Source organism: Bombyx mandarina, chromosome 20 (assembly GCF_030267445.1).
Source record: "Bombyx mandarina strain Sakado chromosome 20, ASM3026744v2".
NCBI lineage: Eukaryota > Metazoa > Arthropoda > Insecta > Lepidoptera > Bombycidae > Bombyx > Bombyx mandarina.
Window position 1 is genome coordinate 11,146,223 of NC_143226.1, and position 19,791 is coordinate 11,166,013.

Sequence of the window (19,791 nt, forward strand, 5' to 3'; positions counted from 1 at the left end):
GCATTGGGTCAGAGCTAGGGTCCTACTTTGTTGCCACGACGACGGAAAGAACGAACGTATTCATTCGAACGATTTTAACAAATTTGATCATTTAAAAATCTTAACCCGAATCATGAATAGCGGTCTCGAAACTGCACACATTAGTGTACGGCAGTCATTAGTGTGGATCTAGATGTGAAGTACCATCAGTTAGTGTCGACTTCTGACAGATATCATTATTTATTCTTTTAAAATAATAAACGAGGACAACCAGCCCACTGAGTGTCTGGCCGGATCTTCTCAGTGGGTAGCGATTCCGCTCCGGTAGTAGATTCAGCGAAGCACTGCTCTTGCCAGGGCTAGGGTTGGCAAATTCTCTCAGGATGAACCTGTCAGGTCACCTAACCATCCGCGAGAAGCTGATATGGCGCCATGGGCTACCAGCGAATAGGTAGGAAAAAAATAGAGGAAAATATATAAGCTTGGTCACCCTATGAGACATTATTTCCTTAATTATCAAAATATACACACTAAATGTTGATATTTGATGTAAAGTAGCAAAGTTTTGCTCGAACGTCTTTACGTCCTAGAAACCAGTTACGTTTTAAGAAGAAAAAACCGACGCAAGAAACCAACGAATACGTACGACACAAGCTAACTAAAGTAATTATTGAGAAACATTATGAGTCATGTCCTGGTTACAGCTAACTGCAATTAGTGTTAACAGCAAAACTAGTAATTTACCTTTGCTCTCCTCGGAAGCGACTCCATCTCCACATGACGGTAATGCTCGGAGGATCTATGGACCTCTCTACCTCTCAGATCTTCGACCGAGGAGCGCTCTTCGCCGCGCGATAACGTAGTCACTTTCCTCACGATCCTGGTCGTGATACGTCGCTGGCCACTGTCATCTTTCTTCGAGATCTTCGTAGACTCCAACGAGGAGCCGAGGACCTCGGTCGACATGTGTTTGTTCGTGTGTATCGCCTGCAACTCTGACACTCCCCTCCCACCGGCGGACGTCGGCACGACAAGCGCGCTGTCTCCGTCGTATTCGAAATGGGTCTGGTTGCCGTCGTAGACAACTCGGCCATTATAACCATCTTCCCGGTATGAACCAGAGCGATAGCTGGACGTCCTCTCCAGCCCTGGATAGTGGCCATCGTAAACGGTCTCGTGTCGAGTCAAACTATCCCGCAAGCTTCTCGGTACTGAAGCCAAGTTGAGACTCGTCGTGATCGGCGACCCGACGGGAGAAGGACTCGGCTTCTTCAAGCTCGATTTGAGGGGTTTCGCTTCATCCCCCTCCAGCGTTCCTTGCACGAAAAGGCGCTTGCTGCTGCCTTCTTTAACGAATCGATACATGGACATTTCCGATTCGACTCAGGCCTTCACAGGCCGTGATAGCGCATGCTATAATGATCGCACTGTAATACATCAGATCGCATTAAAGATTCGACACACGTCAAGACCAAATGTTACCGGTGACAGGTCATGGGACGTACGCCGCGTAAATAATCTTATTAAATAACCACCGGGTTCGCGTGAAGCTAATTTTTACATTTAAGTTTGAATTTTTCAAGTGTGATATCTCGCATCGAGTTCTTCGTGGGTTAGGCGTGAAATGCATTACTAAAAGCGTCCCATGTGAGCTGACGCCTCATTCTTGTTGCAGTACGCGATCAATTCTCAGCATCTGACTCACACGCTAAAAAATAAAGTGATTCAGATCGAAATAAGGTCAACTGCAGTCGTATTGAAGCGGAGAAAATAAAGAAAGTATTTCATGTAGACATTCCGAATATTAAATAAAAACATACAAGTTGTTGGGTCGATATCAAATTTAGGGCCAAAAGCGAGTTTTTTTTATTTAATTCTCATAACCTTAATATTACCGTAATTATGAGTACAGTAAATTTGTTGTCATGATATCAGGCAAGTTGTCTTATAACTATATATTCGGAAACACTGTTAAATTATGTAGCAGTTTAAAAACTTAACATTAAAAACTAGCCCAAATCTCATTCGTATCACTGGTTCGAAATTCAAATTCTAACTTGTTTGCTAGTTTTTCAGTAATGCGTGTTGAAATTCGGCAATTTTATTTAATCAGTACATAATACAATAATAAAGGAAAACTAACTGGATATTAGAACGTTATTAAAAACAAAAGAAGTACGATTTCTAAGCTTTTAAAAAAAGTTCCTATACAAATTGTCATCCGTGTTAGCGTTATCAAATGCGTAAAATGAAAAATATAAATGATTATTATATAATATTATCAATAAATGAGTGATTGACTTGATTGTGATGAAGCATTTTTTATTCTGATCATGCCTAAATAGAGCAAAATGGAAAATTAGAGAAAGTTTAAATTCATGAAATCGTTACTGTTTTGGCCGCAAAACTGAAAACGACCCTGTTAGGTTTTGGTTTCTTGGCTGGTGTTCTAAGGATCGATGAGTGATGTCAATCCTTGCAGATACCAACGGATTTGTCTATGACGCATTACGGGTTAACAATTAGGCTTTGACCGGAAGCAAAATATTATGTAATATTTGTATTCTATATTTGCACAAAATAACGAAGTTCAAGGTCCTATAGCTTTGTACTCAAAAACCACAAAGATAGATACGAAAGTGAAATATTATGAAACTAAAAGTACCGATGCTAAACTGGATAGTTTTGAGGCGTGCCACGGAACACCTTATACGGAGCGCGGCTTAACTTGGCAGAGCCTTTCCGGCGGACGTGGACAATGTAGAGGGGAGCATATATTGCTTTGTTAACCGACTTCAAAAAAAAGCGAGTTCATATTTCGACTATATATATTTTTATGTGACTTGCACGGTGAAGGAATAGCTTCGTGTAATAAAAAAAAAATAGTTTGCGTAATTACTGGTGGTAGGACCTCTTGTGAGTCCGCACGGGTAGGTACCACCACCCCGCCTATTTCTGTAGTGAAACAGTAATGCGTTTCGGTTTGAAGGGTGGGGCACCCGTTGTAACTATACTTGAGACCTTAGAACTTATATCTCAAGGTGGGTGGCGGCATTTACATCATAGATGTCTATGGGCTGTAGTAACCATTTAACACCAGGTGGGCTGTGAGCTCGTCCACCCATCTAAGCAATAAAAAAAAGAGTTACCTCATATTATTTTTCAAGTTGAACCGATTTTGACGGTTTTTTATTTTATTTGAATTCTAACAAAAAATAATCACGTTACAAACTTACTACAAGTGAGTCGATTTAGAACTTGGATCAATCCTTTTATGGAAGCCGTTTAAGCGCAATTGGTTTTGAATAGTGACAGGGAAAACGTGGTTTTCACTGAGTGTCCCTGTCTACCTCACTACGAAACTGCCTCAACCCTTTTAAACGGCTACTTAGAATGCTAATGTTCATTAATACTTTAATTCGTTACGCAGGAGTAATCTTGTGTTCTTGTTGTCAAACTTGACCTAAATTACAATGAACAATAAAATATTTCTATGTGAGATCACCCGGTGTGAACGCACCTGTGATTACATAACATCTTCATAAACTATTAAAGGCTATAGTATTTTATTATTTATTTATTATCAACGAAGGCGAACGGGTAATAGTGCCATCTTCGAACGAAGTATCCTGTTTTGGAAATAGTTCAAAAAAAGCAGAGGTAAGTTCGCGGGATGGTCTTAAATTTTTTTTTATTGCTTATGTGGTGGACGAGCTCACAGCCCACCTGGTGTTAAGTTGTTACTGGAGCCCATAGCCATCTACAACGTAAATGCGCCACCCACCTTGAGATATAAGTTCTAAGGTCTCAAGTATAGTTACAACGGCTGCCCCACCCTTCAAACCGAAACGCATTACTGCTTCACGGCAGAAATAGGCGGAGCGGTCCGCAAATTTCCGCCGTCCTACCCGCGCGGACTAACAAGAGGTCCTACCATCAGTAACAATTCCCCTGTAAAAGGATCTGGATGATCCTGAGGTGGAAGTGGCTGAGAAATGGAAAGGGAACATCAGTAGATCTCTGCATGATAGTGCAGTACAACTGCGGAATGATTGCGGAATGATTCCGGAATGATCTTTCCCTCGATTCCAGTTAGTATTTAGTATTACGATCAAGATCATACGGATTTTTCATTACTCCAATCGGCCCAATTATTCCCCAATCACGGTAATGGCCTGTTATAAGGATCATCTGGGAGTCTTCAAAAGAAACAACTAGACATCAAAGAAGATTGGCGACAACTAAACAGTCGTATTTTAGAATGACCAATTCAAGTGGTCAAGATCTTCTAAACTGAGAGACTACAGCAGGGGTTCCTAAACTTATTTTGTCTACTGCCCTCTTTGAGAATAAATTATCTTTTAGCGCACCCAACTATTGACATACCTAAAAACAACTATAGTGAGACTTTAGTCGGTGTCTAAGAGTCCTCATAGATGACATTACAAATCGCCTCCCGTTATTTTTCTGGGTCTGTTTTCGCCCCCCTTTAGGCCTACAGCGCCCACAGGGGGGCGTTATCGCCCACTTTGGGAAAGGCTGGGCTACAGGTATGGTATGGTAAGAAAAAAATAAAATCCATATTGAACTAACGCAATATTCCAAAGATATCCATCGAAAGATTAGCTTTATCAATGCATAACATTCTAAGATATTGGTGATCAATGTTATCGCAATGATATACGAGGAAATATGCAGCCGAATTTTTTTTTAACGATGACATACATCTATTACAAAATGATAAAGAAAACGTATCATTGATATAGTCTACTCCAACACTGCATGACGATCACGGATACTCTGTTAAGAGTGACACGATTGAGAAGATCATTGATATAGACGACTCTCTTTTTGTTTCGGAGTAAACAAGCTCTGAACCCATCTGGTGTCGAATAGTTACCGGAACACATCACAAACAATGTCGGCCTCAACCTTGAGACATGGTGTGGAAGTCTCATTTGCCGCGTATTGCCGCAAGCAACTATCTCCCACCCTTAAAATCGCAACGGATTACTGCTTCGCGGCTGAAATAGATAGCGGTAGACTCCTGTGAGCTTATATCATTGAAGAAGACTAATGATCGCAAAATAAAAAAACAAACAAAGATTGCTACAAATATTTAGCCAATACCTATACAAATAAGAGTCTCAAATTAACTTTTACTATGAATAGTTTACAAATTTTATCCTTAAGGATTCCATTTACAAACTCAATTGGCAGTACAAAATTGTAAATGAAGTTTTTGAAACGATTATGATCCCAATAGCAAGTTGAATTAAACCAAATTCGTCGCATGTCATTGCTTTCTTGTTCGAAAAGATCTCAAAAAGAATTTAGTTATGGAAAAAACGTATTATGACTCCACATGGATTGATGCTTCGCAGCATTCCAAGAGCTTGTTGTTGCAGTTTTAGCAAACCAAGAACCGGTTTTTTTGTTGAAACTGCATCAAGAACAGAAATTTGGGGCTTAAGATGAAAGTGATTCTTTGTTGTCACTACACCCGTTCTCTGTTTTCAGCTTTTATGCCTAATAGTAAAGTTGCCTTGATTATCCCCGACCTTTGGTTGAAAATCGAGGCACTTAAAGAAGAATGATGCTTCGCAGCATTCCAAGAGCTTGTTGTTGCAGTTTTAGCAAACCAAGAACCAATTTTTTTTATGAAACCGCATCAAGAACAGGAATTTGGAGCATCAGAGGAAAGTTATCCTTTGTTGTCATTACACACGTTCTCTGTTTTCAGCTTTTATACCTAATAGTGAAGTGGCCTTGATTATCCCCGACCTTTGGTTGAAAATCCACGAAGTTGATGAAGAATAAGAATAAAATCAAACTGCCTCATTGATTCGTTGCAAAAACGAGGGAATTGGAACGAAATTCACTTTATAGCCACATCTCTGCAATCAATTACTACATCATTGTTCGCAACTTGATTAGTATGAGCTGCCAAATAAATTCTATTGAGTAGATGAATGAATATTTATATTAACAGAGTAGTGTGGGCTGGTCCATACTGCGGGGGCAGAGCAAAGAATGTAATCGCAATCCCACTTTCAGACCTTGGTATGCTGTATATGGGAGATATATATAATTATCGGGTCCGTCGTATAGAGGGCGTGAATTCCTCTGAATATGTAACGAGTTTTTGCAACGTACAGGAAGAATGTAAGACTTTTGCATACGACATTTTTCATTAAGGATTAAGTTCTGATTTTGGATAGTTATTCCACCAGTGTTTACATTACGAATGTTCATTGAATCTCTTACAACTTGTAAACGTCTTTTCAAAAAATGAATAAGCTTATTCCATTTTCTATCATTGCACATTATCCGGATACAAAATATTGTTGTAGTTTGGTACATCTATTTAGAAATGAAACTAGTATATTACGATGGACAGTGTCAGAATGGCCTTGATCTCTGGATATTCCGGTCTTGAGTGACGTGGGAGGTTCGAGGGGAATCGTCCGAGGAAAGGAGAGAAATCGCGCAGACTGTAGAATTCTACAGGACGTTGGCGGTAGAGATAGGACACGTGTATGAGTTCAAGCTGGTGTTTCATAATTTTATTGTCAACTAGCGGCCCGCTCCGGCTTCGCTCGGGTCTTTAACAAAAGTTTTAGTAAGGATCACTAATTTTTGTTAAAAAAAATAGCCTATGTCACTCGGAGATAGTGTAGCTTCCAAACAGTGAAAAAAGTTTCAAATCGGTTCAGTAGTTTCGGAGCCTATTCAATAAAAACAAACAAACAAATCTTTCCTCTTTATAATATTATTATTAGTATATTAGTATTAGTATAGAAGTATAGATGACGACACAAGAATCTCGACTCAGGCTCAGGCGATAGCTGGCCTTAATGTTCCATAACCAAACAAAATTCTCTTGATGGGCCTATGAAAAATTACACGATAACTTATCAAGCCTGGCGAGAACTTCGTCAAGTGAACCCGGCTTCATAACAGCTACTTCAAAGACATTCAAATGGACATTTAATTCAATAGTAAAGTCAGGAGAAAGGTTGGTTTGACATGTAAGTGCAGATACGGAAGCACATGATCTAGATGCGCGAAATTTTAAGTTTTATCTTTTACTTTGATCCTTAGATAAGACAAAGCATTCGACTTGCCTTTTAAGATATCTTTGAACGCAATAGTTAACATATAAGTAGAAAAAAAAAAAAAAAAAAAACTAGCCCTTTCAAATTTTCGTACAATAATGGCAACACTTTAAGCCGATTGAATTATTTATTTCCTATTGTAATAATAAAAAAAAGGTTTTTATATTTGGGAAAGTACTGTACCACACATAAACATACGGCTTATGTATATCAACAATGCAAAGAAAACCAAATAAACATGGACATTATACAATTTTATATACCGATGGATCGAATTTCAACCACAATTGAGTTGTAATAATTAATAAAATTGTTGACGGGCCTAGTCTGTTCACGGCACAGACTATATAAAAATTTATAAAGTTTATTTTTAATTTGTGTTGCTAATAATTGTCAGTGACTTACTAAGTTTAAGAGATTTCATAATAAGTTGTTTGTGTATGTTAATGAACGTAGGCATTGATCAATCTTGGGTGAGTCGAAGCTAAACAATGGATGCGTTTAGTCAAAATTAACACACAATTCGGACTGAAATTAAATTTTCCCATTGAATTTCTAAAAAGCCCGTTACTGTCACCGGTAAATTTATCGGTAAACGAAAACTGCGTGTCGAATTCTCAATAAGGCACTATGAGTTCAAAATCACTGCACAACAATATAATAAAAAAAAAAACACACCACTTCCTTTCCTTGGATGTTTTTTTTTTAAGTGTATTTTAGTCGTGTCATTAAATTGTTCGTATTTCGAAATTTGAATTTGTTTGGAACGCGTGAAGAGCGCGCGCACTACCGCCGGTCGTTTGCAGGTGACTGGCTGTCACGCAGCGCATATGGCGGGAAGCTAACCATGACGGCTTCTGTATCGAATAAAAAAATTAAAAAAAAAAACAACAACGCAGCCTTTGTTGTACGTGGGCACGTAATTTTATAATTACGATATTTATCCGAGATTTTTGTTTGTCAAGGTCGCCTCTGTGATACGTTATTGGGTGACGATTAGATGATAATGAGCGAGGAGAAGGTGGGACATAGGTGTTACCTATTCTAATATAAGTAACCTCGAGGTGTTATAATAGATTCTCCGAACTAGTAGGTGAGCTCACGGGGCTCAAACCTGACGACGTTGCTAACACGAACACTAGCAAGATAGGTGCTTCACAGAATCTACCACTGGATCGGAAACGCGATCCGCTGAGAAGATTCGGCGAGAAACTCAGTGGACTGTGTCTAAGGATTAATTTACTCGCCGAGCCCTTCGTCGCAAGCGACGGATTCGACGAGAACGATGACCGGTGCTTGAGGTACCTAAAAGCAACGTTAGTGGATCGGGAGGATCCGAAATGACGTGTTTTCATGACGATGACGACCATACTATGAAGAATGAAACCATTCAGAAGATTTAGGTCAACATTTGGAATGCGAATTCTTCTTAGATTGATTTGACTGGAGCAGCCAATACCAAGATAAAGTAACTCACAGAGGTAATTAGTACCAAACCTCTAGTGGTTGCCCTGGTTAGCAGGTTTGGGATAACGTTATCCAATTTTTTTACAAACTCTTTGAGTTATTCTGCCGAGTAGAGCTAATGATTGCAAGAGAATTACTCCCGGATATCGGACCTGCCAGGTATAAATCGACCGGACAGGGCGATGAGGTGTCCCATACACCAGCGTCTCAAGCGGCAGGAGATCTGCGTCTATTTCCCCCGTCGGAAGATCACTCCGAAGTGCCAAAAGCGAGTGAAAAATAAACGACACATATAACCTTATAGAACCGAGAAACACATAAATAATTTAACCCGACTGCCGACTATACATATTATGTAGGTAATGCATAAGTAAAGTGTAAATTGCGAAGCTATAATAATTTATACACAGTTTTCGTAGTCACCTTGTCTGCTTGGTTTTTTTTTAATCATCTGTATGTAGGTACGATGTATACGTATGAATAAATGTATCCGTTTGAAGTTTGAGCAACACTGGAACGCCGAAATATAAATTGGTGTTTAAATTTTTTTTTATTTTTTTTTATTGCTTAGATGGGTGGACGAGCTCACAGCCCACCTGATATTAAGTGGTTACTGGAGCCCATAGACATCTACAACGCAAATGCGCCACCCTTTGTTTGTTTGTTTTGAAGCGAAGTTGAGTTTAATTCTGTTACTTTTCTGTATGAAAATCGGAGGCGCGTTTTGTGAGCCCGCACGGGTAGGTACCAACCACCTTGGTCATTTCTGCCGTGATGCAGTAATGCGTTTCGGTTTGAAGGGCGGGCCAGCCCTTGCACTGCAAAAACCGAGACCTTAGAACTCATGTCTCAAGATAGACGGCGGCATTTACATTGTAGATGTCTATGGGCTCCAGTGACCACTTACAACCGGGTGGGCCGTGAGCTCGTCAACCCATCTTAGTAATAAATAAAAACGTAATACTGTAATTACTGACTTATCGATGTAATATCAAAGTTTACCTGTTGTCTTGCATTCTGATTGATAAATAAAATCGATATCAGCCAACGCCATCTAGTGTTAATTAATGCTGTTAATGTATTAATTTTCTATGGGTGCGTATAAAAGGCAGCATAAAATCGGTTATATACAAACAAATATGTATTTTTTCAACAACAAACCTACATAATATGCTTACATACGCATGTAATAAATATTGTATTTAAATAACAGCTAATATTGATTATATGGCAAAGCTAACTACCGCCATCTAGTAAGAGAGGCGCGAAGCTTTGCGGTCTTGGATAACACTCTTACAAATAAATCAGCAGCGCCATCTGTTATCAGATAAACGAAAGCGTTAAGCGTTTTTTTTCGCTCTGACAACTTACCATTATGGTCTGCCAGAGGATTCGCATGTACAAATACAATTTTATGTGATTATTTTAGTAAATTCATAGCAGTAGTATTTTAAGACACAATCATTTTATTTACTTGCAGAATAAGGCTAGTTAAGTGATATAAAAATTCGAGATAAATTGATTTCTAAATAAAAGATTTTTAACAAATCCTAGACGCTGATTCAGTCTCAGTTTTTTTTTCTTTATTGTTTTTTTTTATTGCTTTGTTGGGTGGACGAGCTCACGGCTCACCTGGTGTTGAGTGGTTACCGGAGCCCATAGACATCTACAACGTAAATGCCGCCACCCACCTTGAGACATGAGTTCTAAGGTCCCACTTGTAACAGTACAATCGCTGCCCCGTCCTTCAAACCGAAACGCATTACTGCTTCGCGGCAGAAATTGGCACGGTGGTGGTACTCACCCGTGCGGACTCACAAGTAGTCCTACCACCAGTAAAACTACTGTATCTTTCTCAGAGGCACCAGTACAATAATTAAGTGATGTTGTAAACAGCGGGTGTTGTAAGGGGATGCGGAGGCGGCGCGTGGGTGCCACCATCTGGTCTGAGACCTTCGTTCAGCCTACGATCCCTACCGGCCGTAGGTCAGCCTACAATTGCGACAGGGCTGCCACGTGACAAACCTTAATATACTACGGTCCACCTTATAGTGAGTGGTTACCGTCGCCTGTGGATTTCAGTAATGCCAGGAGCAGAGCCAAGCCGCTACCTACCGTTCAAGTTGAAATCTATATGGAGTTAGCAGAAAGCCCCTAAGGTTGCTGCACTGATTTTTTTTCCCCTACCTATTAGATGCTGATAGCCTTGAGAGGCTATTTCAGCGTTGCCCTAGCGTGTAGGTGAGGTCTAGGGGCTCAAACCGGAGGTGTTGCTAACACTGGCCCTAACAAGAGCAGTACTTCGCAGAATCTACCACCGGACCGGAAACGCGACCCACTGAGAAGATCCAGCGAGAAACTCAGTGGGCTCTAATCTGATTCTTGACGTACATAATGATCGAGTGAACTCGCCTGTGTACTTGCGTTTCGTCATCCCTGACTTGACATTTCGTAGTGACGTCATCGTCCTTGTTATTCCGATCGTTGTTTATCACCTAAATCTGTCATCGGACCGGAATTCGGAAATCATATTTTGTATTCATAAATATTAATGGACTTAAGTAAATATAAAATGAAATAATTATATATGCATGAATATGTATACACATAAAATAGAGGTGGATATACAATATTAACTAAGCCAATGCCGGTCACAAGAAAAGAAGATTGAGTTGGAGTTCGACATTTCCACCGTAAAACTGTCAACGTCAAATGTCTGGCGGCGGTTAATTAGCCGGACCCAGATAAGGCTTCAGAAGAACTAAATCTCTTCCAAAAGCACTACCGTCGAAGGACGCGGGACCCCATCATGTGTATTTTCCTAAGAAAGCCTCATGAGGCCACGACCCTCAGCATTGAGGATTATCGATGCAAGAAGGATACCATATATGTGCGCATTGTGTTGTGTTTTTCACTATCTACTCATAAGTAATGTTGATGCTGGAAACTTGTTTGGGACTTGTTTACCTTTTTTTTAATATAAATGTCTTAAGTTTGTTTTGTACTGTTGGTTTCCCAAACAAACAAATAAATAAATAAAAAATAAATAAACTTTCTTTCCTTTACACATACAGGTTACGAAGTCATTAGACAAACAAAGAAATACATAATAGTAAATCACTTACAGCACACTAAGTACGCTTTTCAATCCTCTATAATTTTAGTTCAAGTCAAGAAACAGAGATGGCGCTAACTGACCAAACATGATATAGTGAGAAAGTCATAAGAAAATCATCTTGTCACTGCAATTTAGGTTTCGTTTGTTTTTCACGAGATCTTGTGTCTAAAGCACATGGTTAAAGCTAAGTTAACATAGAAAAACAAAAGAAATTTTCTAAGTTCAATAACATAACTTACACAACAACCGTTATAAGGTCATTGAATAGATTGGAGACATGTTTGTTTCATTGAAGTAATTTAAAAACGAACATAGATCTAATTTAAACTATTTTAACGATTTAAAATCGCGTTTTTTTTTTTAAATGGTCTTTACATAATTTTCAACTTTACGAATGCTTTACGGAAGTTTAAAGTTTACCAAGAAAGTCGTAAAAGTGTTTTTATTTATTTTAAAGTTCCGTCATTGACTGCTTGATTGTTCTAAGCAGGCTTCGCACTGAAGGAATAGAGGATGTCGGTCTTTAAAACTAACAAATTCTGATCAACTCGAAATCGTCTCTGCAAGTCCGACCTCTAACCGCGCCAACCTAAGCCGCTACATGGAATCCACGTCATCTCGGATCCTCCCGATCCACTAACAGTGCTTCTAGGTACTTCAAGCACCGGTCACCGTTCTCGTCGAACCCGTCGCTTGCGACGAAGGGCTAGACGAGTAAATTAACTCTCAGACACAGCCCACTGAGTTTCTCGCCGGATCTTCTCAGTGGCTCGCGTTTCCGATCCGGTGGTAGATTCTGCGAAGCACGACTCTTGCTAGGGTTCGTGTTAGCATCGTCGTCAGGTTTGAGCCCCGTGAGCTCACCTACTAGTTACGGTTACGCTGGAATAGCCGCTCCAGGCTACCAGCTTAGGTAGGAAAAAAAAAACCGGTATCTTTTGCTCAGGAAAACAACAAAACGTTTGCTTTGCATTGTCGTGTGTAGTCGCCGCCGGTCGTTGAACCCCGACCTGCGTAACTGTACGTGACTGGGTGCCTACAGTTCCGGCTGCGACTTTGAGCCCTCGACTTGGGAGATGTCTTCGAGAAAAAAGGTATCTTGTGAATTGTCACAATTTCTAAAGTAGCTAAATGTAGGGAAGTAATAATTATTATCTATCCCTAGTATTAGGACGTGATGTGACTGGTGGTAGAACGTCTTGTCCTACCACCAGTAATTATAACACAAATTATAATTTTGCGGGTTTGATTTTTAATAAACGATGTTATTCCTTCACCGTGGAAGTCAATCGTGAACGTTTGTGGAGTACGTATTTCATTAGAAAAATTGGTACCCGCCTGCGAGATTCGAACACCGGTGCATCGCTCAACACGAAGGCACCGGATGTCTTATCCTTTAGACCACGACGCCTTCGATTCATCTAAATAAATGTCTAAAGTATTAGAAAAAAACCTCTTCCTATTTTGAAGTCCGTTAAAAAATGAGAAAACAAGTGAAAAGAAGAAAATCCGTGTGGACAAATTATGCTAACAGGTAAAATAACTAAAGATTTTTTTTAAATTAAATTCATCAACGCTCGATTTGAGATTCGACCATAGCACCAGCATCCTCGTCCACTCGACCAAATGGGCAAAATCTATGGGAACCGCACAAAAACAAGTTTTTTCTAATTATCTAAATCAAATCACGATATTCTCGCATCACCGCAATCGGGCAGGGTGCGTCCGCTTTCGACAAAATCCTGTGGCGAAATGAAAGTACGACTCGATATATCATGTTACCAGTAACAGGTATACCTGATACCCCGATACTAGATATGTGGTTTCAATAGCCAGTATTTTCATGAAATTATTCATAGGTACTTGTCATTGTTATTAAGAACAGTGAATCTGTCAACCTTCGGCATTCTGGAAGGTGCTTAGTGCCTTTAGGCTCGGTGCCCAAAACACGTCATTACGGATCCTCTCGATCCATTAACGGTGCTTTTAGGTACCACAAGCACCGGTCACCGCCCTCGTCGAACCCATAGACACGGCCCACTGAGTTTCTCGCCGGATCTGCTCAGTGGGTCGCGTTTCCGATCCGGTGGTAGATTCCGCGAAGCACTACTCTTGTTAGGGTCAATGTTAGCATTACTCCGGTTTGAGCCCCGTGAGCTCACCTACGCTAAAATAGCCTCTCAAAGCTATCAGCTTAGGTAGGAAAAAAAAAGGAAATAATAGTCTTCGTCCAATAATCGTACTTCGGAAATGTTCGTCCTTAATTTCTCGATCATCCATCTACTGTCCCTTTCATTGATGTCCTCTCACTCGCACCTGTTCTCGGGTTCCGTTTGTATAATCCCACATAACTATTAGTTAATATTATTAAGAAATCACAATGATTCGTTGTCATTACCAATGACTCAGGATAGTAATAAAGTAGCGCTTATTGTTCTCTGCGGCAACGGACACGTGAATCATATTCCATTGTGCTTTTAACGTAATGAATAATAAAGTGTAACCGAGTTTATGAGCCACATGCGGTTTGGGTTCTATAAGGTGTTATTGGAAAACAAGCAATGGGTCAAACAATACTATGTACCTATTTACTTTATAAATGCTTATGAAAAAAACTAGTTTTTTTTTAATGTATGCTGATAGCTTTGAGAGGCTATTTCAGCTTCACCCTAACGTGTGTAGGTGAGCTCACGGGGCTCAAGCCGGAATTTTTTTTTTATTGCTTTGATGGGAGGACGAGCTCACAGCCCACCTGGTGTTAAGTGGTTACTGGAGCCCATAGACATCCACAACGCAAATGCGCCACCCACCCTGAGATACAAGTTCTAAGGTCTCAAGTATAGTAACGACGACTGCCCCACCCTTCAAACCGAAACGCATCACCGCTTCACGGCAGAAATAGGCAGGGTGGTGGTACCCACCCGCGCGGACTCACAAGAGGTCAGTAATTCACCAGTACTTACGCAAATTATAATTTTGCGGGTTTCATTTTTATTACACGAGTGTTGCTAACACTGACCTAAGCAAGAGCCGTGCTTCGCAGAATCTACCACCGGATCGGAAACGCGACTCACTAAGAAGATCCGGCGTGAAACTCAGTGGGGTGTGTCTATGGGTTGATTCGCTCGTCGAGCCCTTCGCCGCAAGCGAAGGGTTCGACGCGAACGGTGACCGGTGCTTCTGGTGCCTAAAAGCACCGTTAATGAATCGGGAGGATCCGTAATGACGCGCTTTGAGCGACGTCGACTGTTTACCATTCGGTCTACACGATCGGGTATGTAAAATAGTAGGATTTTTTGTGTGTTGTTTATAGAAATCCATCGATATTTATATAATCCAACGTTGAATCTAAAATCGATTCGGAATCGTGACCCATTGAGAAAATCGAGCGAGAAACTCAGTGAGTTGTGTTTCTGAGTTAAGTTGCACATCGAACTCTTCCTCGAAAACGGTGACCGGTGCTTGGAATCTAATGTCTAGAAGTTTAATGTCTAGATGTCTAATGTCTAGTCTAGTCTAATGTCTAGAGGTGCCAAGGAGCCTCTAAATTCGGATTATTTAAAGTTTACTATCTATTCTCTTGGTAAAACACAATGAGACCCACACATAAAATTAACATTCACAATCTGTATGCGTGTTCACAGTTCGCGGAATGAATGCAAGCCGTCATAATGTCATTTAGCGAATGCACTTTCATTATGAAAAAAAAAACCTGATTCTGATTGCGAAATTCAATGCGGTTTCGCTTTCGTTACGCCAAGACGAAGGGAAAGAGACGGGCGCTAAGGATATTCGTTACGCTTCGGCACAGACAGAGACAGCGAATTTAAGACGAAGTGCAACAGTATTATATTATAATGGCGTAATCATTGAAATACAGTGTTAATGCGATTTCAGCTTTCTGTTTTTTGGGTAGCGCTGAATTGACATATTTATTGGTTTGTCCGATTTTTAAATTAAAATTCTTTCTGAACCAACATTTAAAAACATCACAGTAACAGGCGGCAACGTGGATAAAGGTGACGGTGCGTGAAAAAGCGCCCAAGGACTTCATTGGAATCCTGGCCCCTCTGGGATTTTTTTCCTCCGTATTCCAGTTTGGGGATCGGTGACCAAGACCTCAATAGACGACGTATCAGCTATTCGACCCACGTTCGTTCTAAGCAGTATCTCGAGTTGCATGTGGCGCCATCTAGGCAAGCTCCGGATTTAACTAATTAAATATAAGCTCTGCAGCTCTTGTTAATGCCAGTGCTAGCAACACTTCCGGTGTGAGCCCCGTGAGCTCACCTACATGTTAGGGTGAAGCTGAAATAGCCTCTCAAGGCTATCAGCACAGGCAGAAAAAAAAATATCTTCGTGAAGTCTAGAATTTTTTATCGATTAAAAGATACTAGAAAGATTGTGAAGCGGGATTTATAGGCGTTAGAAACTGCACCTTAAGCGCAAAATACAGTTCATGCAATCATCTTGACATTTTGCATTAGAACGCTAATAGTGTCAGGTCTGAAGCACAATGCGCATTGACTTTTATTATCGATATTACATCAATCGTTCGTTATGGATGCTTTAAGTTCAATTGAATTGACTACACAATTTAAACATGACAAAAAAAATGATAAAGAATAAATAAAAAGTCTAGTTTTTTTTTCTTTTGCTGTTTTTTTTTTCTATTTCGCAATATTGCTTGTTATAATGTCTCTTTTTGCAAATAACTGAGGAAACAGACAACAATTATATATTTTTTTCAAATGTTTAATCTTTAAATGGCTTTCATGTTGCAAAGATGTCACTTAAACCAAATAGCCTCTAAATGAAGTCTCGAAGTCGTCGTGGCCTAACGGATAAGACATCCGATGCATTCGTGTTGAGCGATGCACCGGTGTTTGAATCTCAGGCGGGTACCAATTTTTCTAATGAAATACGTACTCAACAAATGTTCACGATTGATTTCCACAGTGAAGGAATAACATCGTGTAATAAAAATGAAACCCGCAAAATCATAATTTGCATAATTACTGGTGGTAGGACCTCTTGTGAGTCCGCACGGGTAGGTACCACCACCCTGCCTATTTCTGCCGTGAAGCAGTAATGCGTTTCAGTTTGAAGGGTGGGGCACTATACTTGAGACCTTAGAACTTATATCTCAAGGTGGGTGGCGCATTTACGTTGTGGATGTCTATGGGCTCCAGTAACCACTTAACACCAGGTGGGCTGTGAGCTTGTCCACTCATCTAATATAAAGAAAAACAAAAAAAATGAAAATAACAAACACGAGATTAAACCGTAAAATTAGTTTTAATTAAACCAAACTAAGAGCAAATAAGAGTGTTTATCACACGAATATTGGCCCGATGTGGGGATCGAACCTACGACTTACGAACCGGGCAGCCAGCAGCGTTAACGACTGCACCACTGATTCAGTCAAAAGTGTTGTAGCTTTACGAATAACGACTATAAATAAAGTTGTTTGTGAATAATTTAAGATCCATAAAACTAGTTTCGGTCGAAAAATTAAAGATTCGTGATTTATTGGAACCGGATTTTCATTTTAGTTCCAAAGTGTTTGGTTTTTTTATTAAAAATCAATCGACGCTAACATTAAACAGAAATAACTAATAATAAATTGGTATAAGCCAGAGATAAGTCACAGAGACAGTGATATTAAAGTTTAAAAATTATCTATACTTAATATATAAATCTAGAGTGGTTTTTACGGATGTTCCGTTATAACTACTGAACCATACATCCGATTGACTTGAAACTTGGTATCCATGTAGAAAATACATGTACTTAATGGATAGGCTATTTATATGAGTGTTGGACTCCCTAATAATAATGAAAATAAATAATAATGTTAATTTTAAATGCCCAGCGAAGCGGGCGAGTACGGCTAGTAATATTATCAAAATATATGGTTTAGGTGAGAAAAGAAAAGAGGGCATTTGCATTGCCCGTGCTAGGGCAGCGGCTCTCAATCTTTGTTACTCATCGACTCACCAATATATATTAACGAATTCACGACAATCTTATTTACTGCCGTTGTACTGTAAAAACTGAGACCTTAGAACTATTATCTCAAGTTAGGTGGCGGCATTTATGTTGTAGATGTCTATGGACTCCGGTAACCACTTAACATCAGATGTGCCGTGAGCTCGTCCACCCACCTAACCAAGAAATAAATAAAACATACAAAAATTTTGATCGTGATCTGATCTTGATATATTTGAGAGTATTTTTTATAAATATTGTAATTAGTTAAACATATTCTCAAATAATTAATATTGTCCAGTTAATAATACATTAGATCTAATTTAATCAGATAGTAACTTACATATGTGTGTGAGTGTGTGTGCGTGCGGCTGTGTGTGTGTGTGTGTGTGTGTGTGTGTGTGAGTGTGAGCGTATGTGAGTATGTATACATCGTATTTAGGCATCTGTTCAGTTGTAAAAAAAATTCTGTATGCACCTGTTTTGAATTGCAATCCAGATTGTTATGTTAAACATTTAAACTTATAATTTCTTTGGTTGTAATTTGTTTTGTGCATCAATAAAAAGAAAAAAAAAAGATCGTCAAAGTGAAGGTAGGTTTATTACATTATTCTTAATTTTTCTATTAAGGGCAATTGTACAATTAACATGTAGTAAACAGAGGTTTTTTTTCTACCTTTGCTGATAGCCTTGAGAGGCTATTTCAGATTTAACCTAGCGTGTAGGTGAGCTCACGGGACTCAAACCGGAAGTGTTGCTAGCACTGGCCCTAGCAAGAGCAGTGCTTCGCAGTATCTACCACAGGATCGGAAACGCTGAGAAGATCCGGCGAGAACCTCAGTGGGCTACAGAGGTATATTCAGCGCACGCGTAACCCAGAGATACAATTCCCGCGGGTCATCTTAGATAAAAGAGAGAGAGAGAGAATATTCTTTATTGTACACCAACAAAAGAAACAATGCGAAACAAAAATACAAAAAAAAAAGTACAATTGACGGTCTTATCGCTAAGAGCGATCTCTTCCAGACAAACATCTGGTTGAAAAGAATCGTTTTGAAACTAATTACACGCGGTGTACCAATCAATTCATTCAAAAAATTCCGTGTTTGTAGGGCTCATAGCACAATTCACAGGACAAGGTTTGGCATATGACAGAGCAAATAACAGACGCTGGTCTAAGGCGTAATAATAAAACAAATGTTGCAGGTCCGCATGGCTTAATACAAACCTCCTGGATTTTTCCAGAATAAGTTCCGATATATAGAATACCTAACCTTTATTCGAGTATAAGGATACTCCAGACCGAATGCCTCAAGGTTCAGTGACCTCTGAACCAGTTATTACACTTTATAATGGAGCGGTAATTAAAAAATCATTTTCATTAATTGATTTATCTATAGGCCTCCGGGATGCATAGGTAGTAGCCATAGCAAACAAAACGTTCAAATATAAATTCGTATAATAATATTTACGTGTTCTTATGGTAATTTGAACAATTGTTATTTTGAGGCCACGCGTGAGAAGGTCGAGAATAAATTCTTAGATTTATATGACATCAGACTGAGTAATGCCATAATAAAAAAAAAAAAATTAACTGTATTTCCTCGTATCAAATCCGACGGCTTGATTATGCTTATTTTTCTTGAAGCTTAAAAGTTGTTTTTAAATAGCAACATGCGAATTTCGAAGAATATGTAATTGATAAATCGGAATCAACAAAATGTCCTTGATTAATTCCTGCATTATTATAATCGATTTAAAACTCGATTATTTTTATTAATCGATTTAAATTGGCTATTCCCTAATTGCTTGTTCATTCGTCTATCCAAGCAGGAACGAATTTAATAAGAATAATTATGAATTAATAATGAGGTATTTTTCTTTAACGTCTCTTCCATGTTCTCAGACTTCAAGATAACTAATTTCGACTGAATTCCAAATAAAACCAATAAAATCTGTGCATCAATACATTTCATTCACTTATATTTCGTGTAGACACAAGCCGCCATTGACATGTTAAGTTCGTTGTGTTGGTCTATTCGTCAAACGTTGGCCAAAATATATCTGTGAACCGAATACGTGATTGGCGTTAAGAGTGTGTAGCCAAATAAGGCTATT

At 39.3% G+C, this 19,791-nt stretch overlaps 1 protein-coding gene across 50 annotated transcripts in view; it reads right to left on the bottom strand.

Moving 5' to 3' along the window:
* shot (dystonin-like protein short stop) overlaps positions 1–19,791 on the bottom strand; it is a 249,701-nt gene that overhangs the window by 174,844 nt on the left and 55,066 nt on the right. For 23 of the 50 annotated variants that reach the window (XM_028173590.2, XM_089736062.1, XM_089736074.1 and 20 more), the window contains exons 1-2: positions 7,776–7,921; positions 724–1,406 (exon numbers count right to left, since the gene is read on the bottom strand). The exons of 4 other annotated variants lie outside the window; for them this stretch is intronic. In XM_028173590.2, coding sequence (XP_028029391.2) covers positions 724–1,350 — 627 coding nt within the window. In that variant the 5' untranslated portion in view covers positions 1,351–1,406; positions 7,776–7,921. Of the gene's footprint in view, positions 1–723; positions 1,407–7,775; positions 7,922–19,791 lie in introns of those variants that run through there. 23 more of the 50 variants (XM_089736097.1, XM_089736078.1, XM_089736086.1 and 20 more) reach the window with 3 other exon arrangements.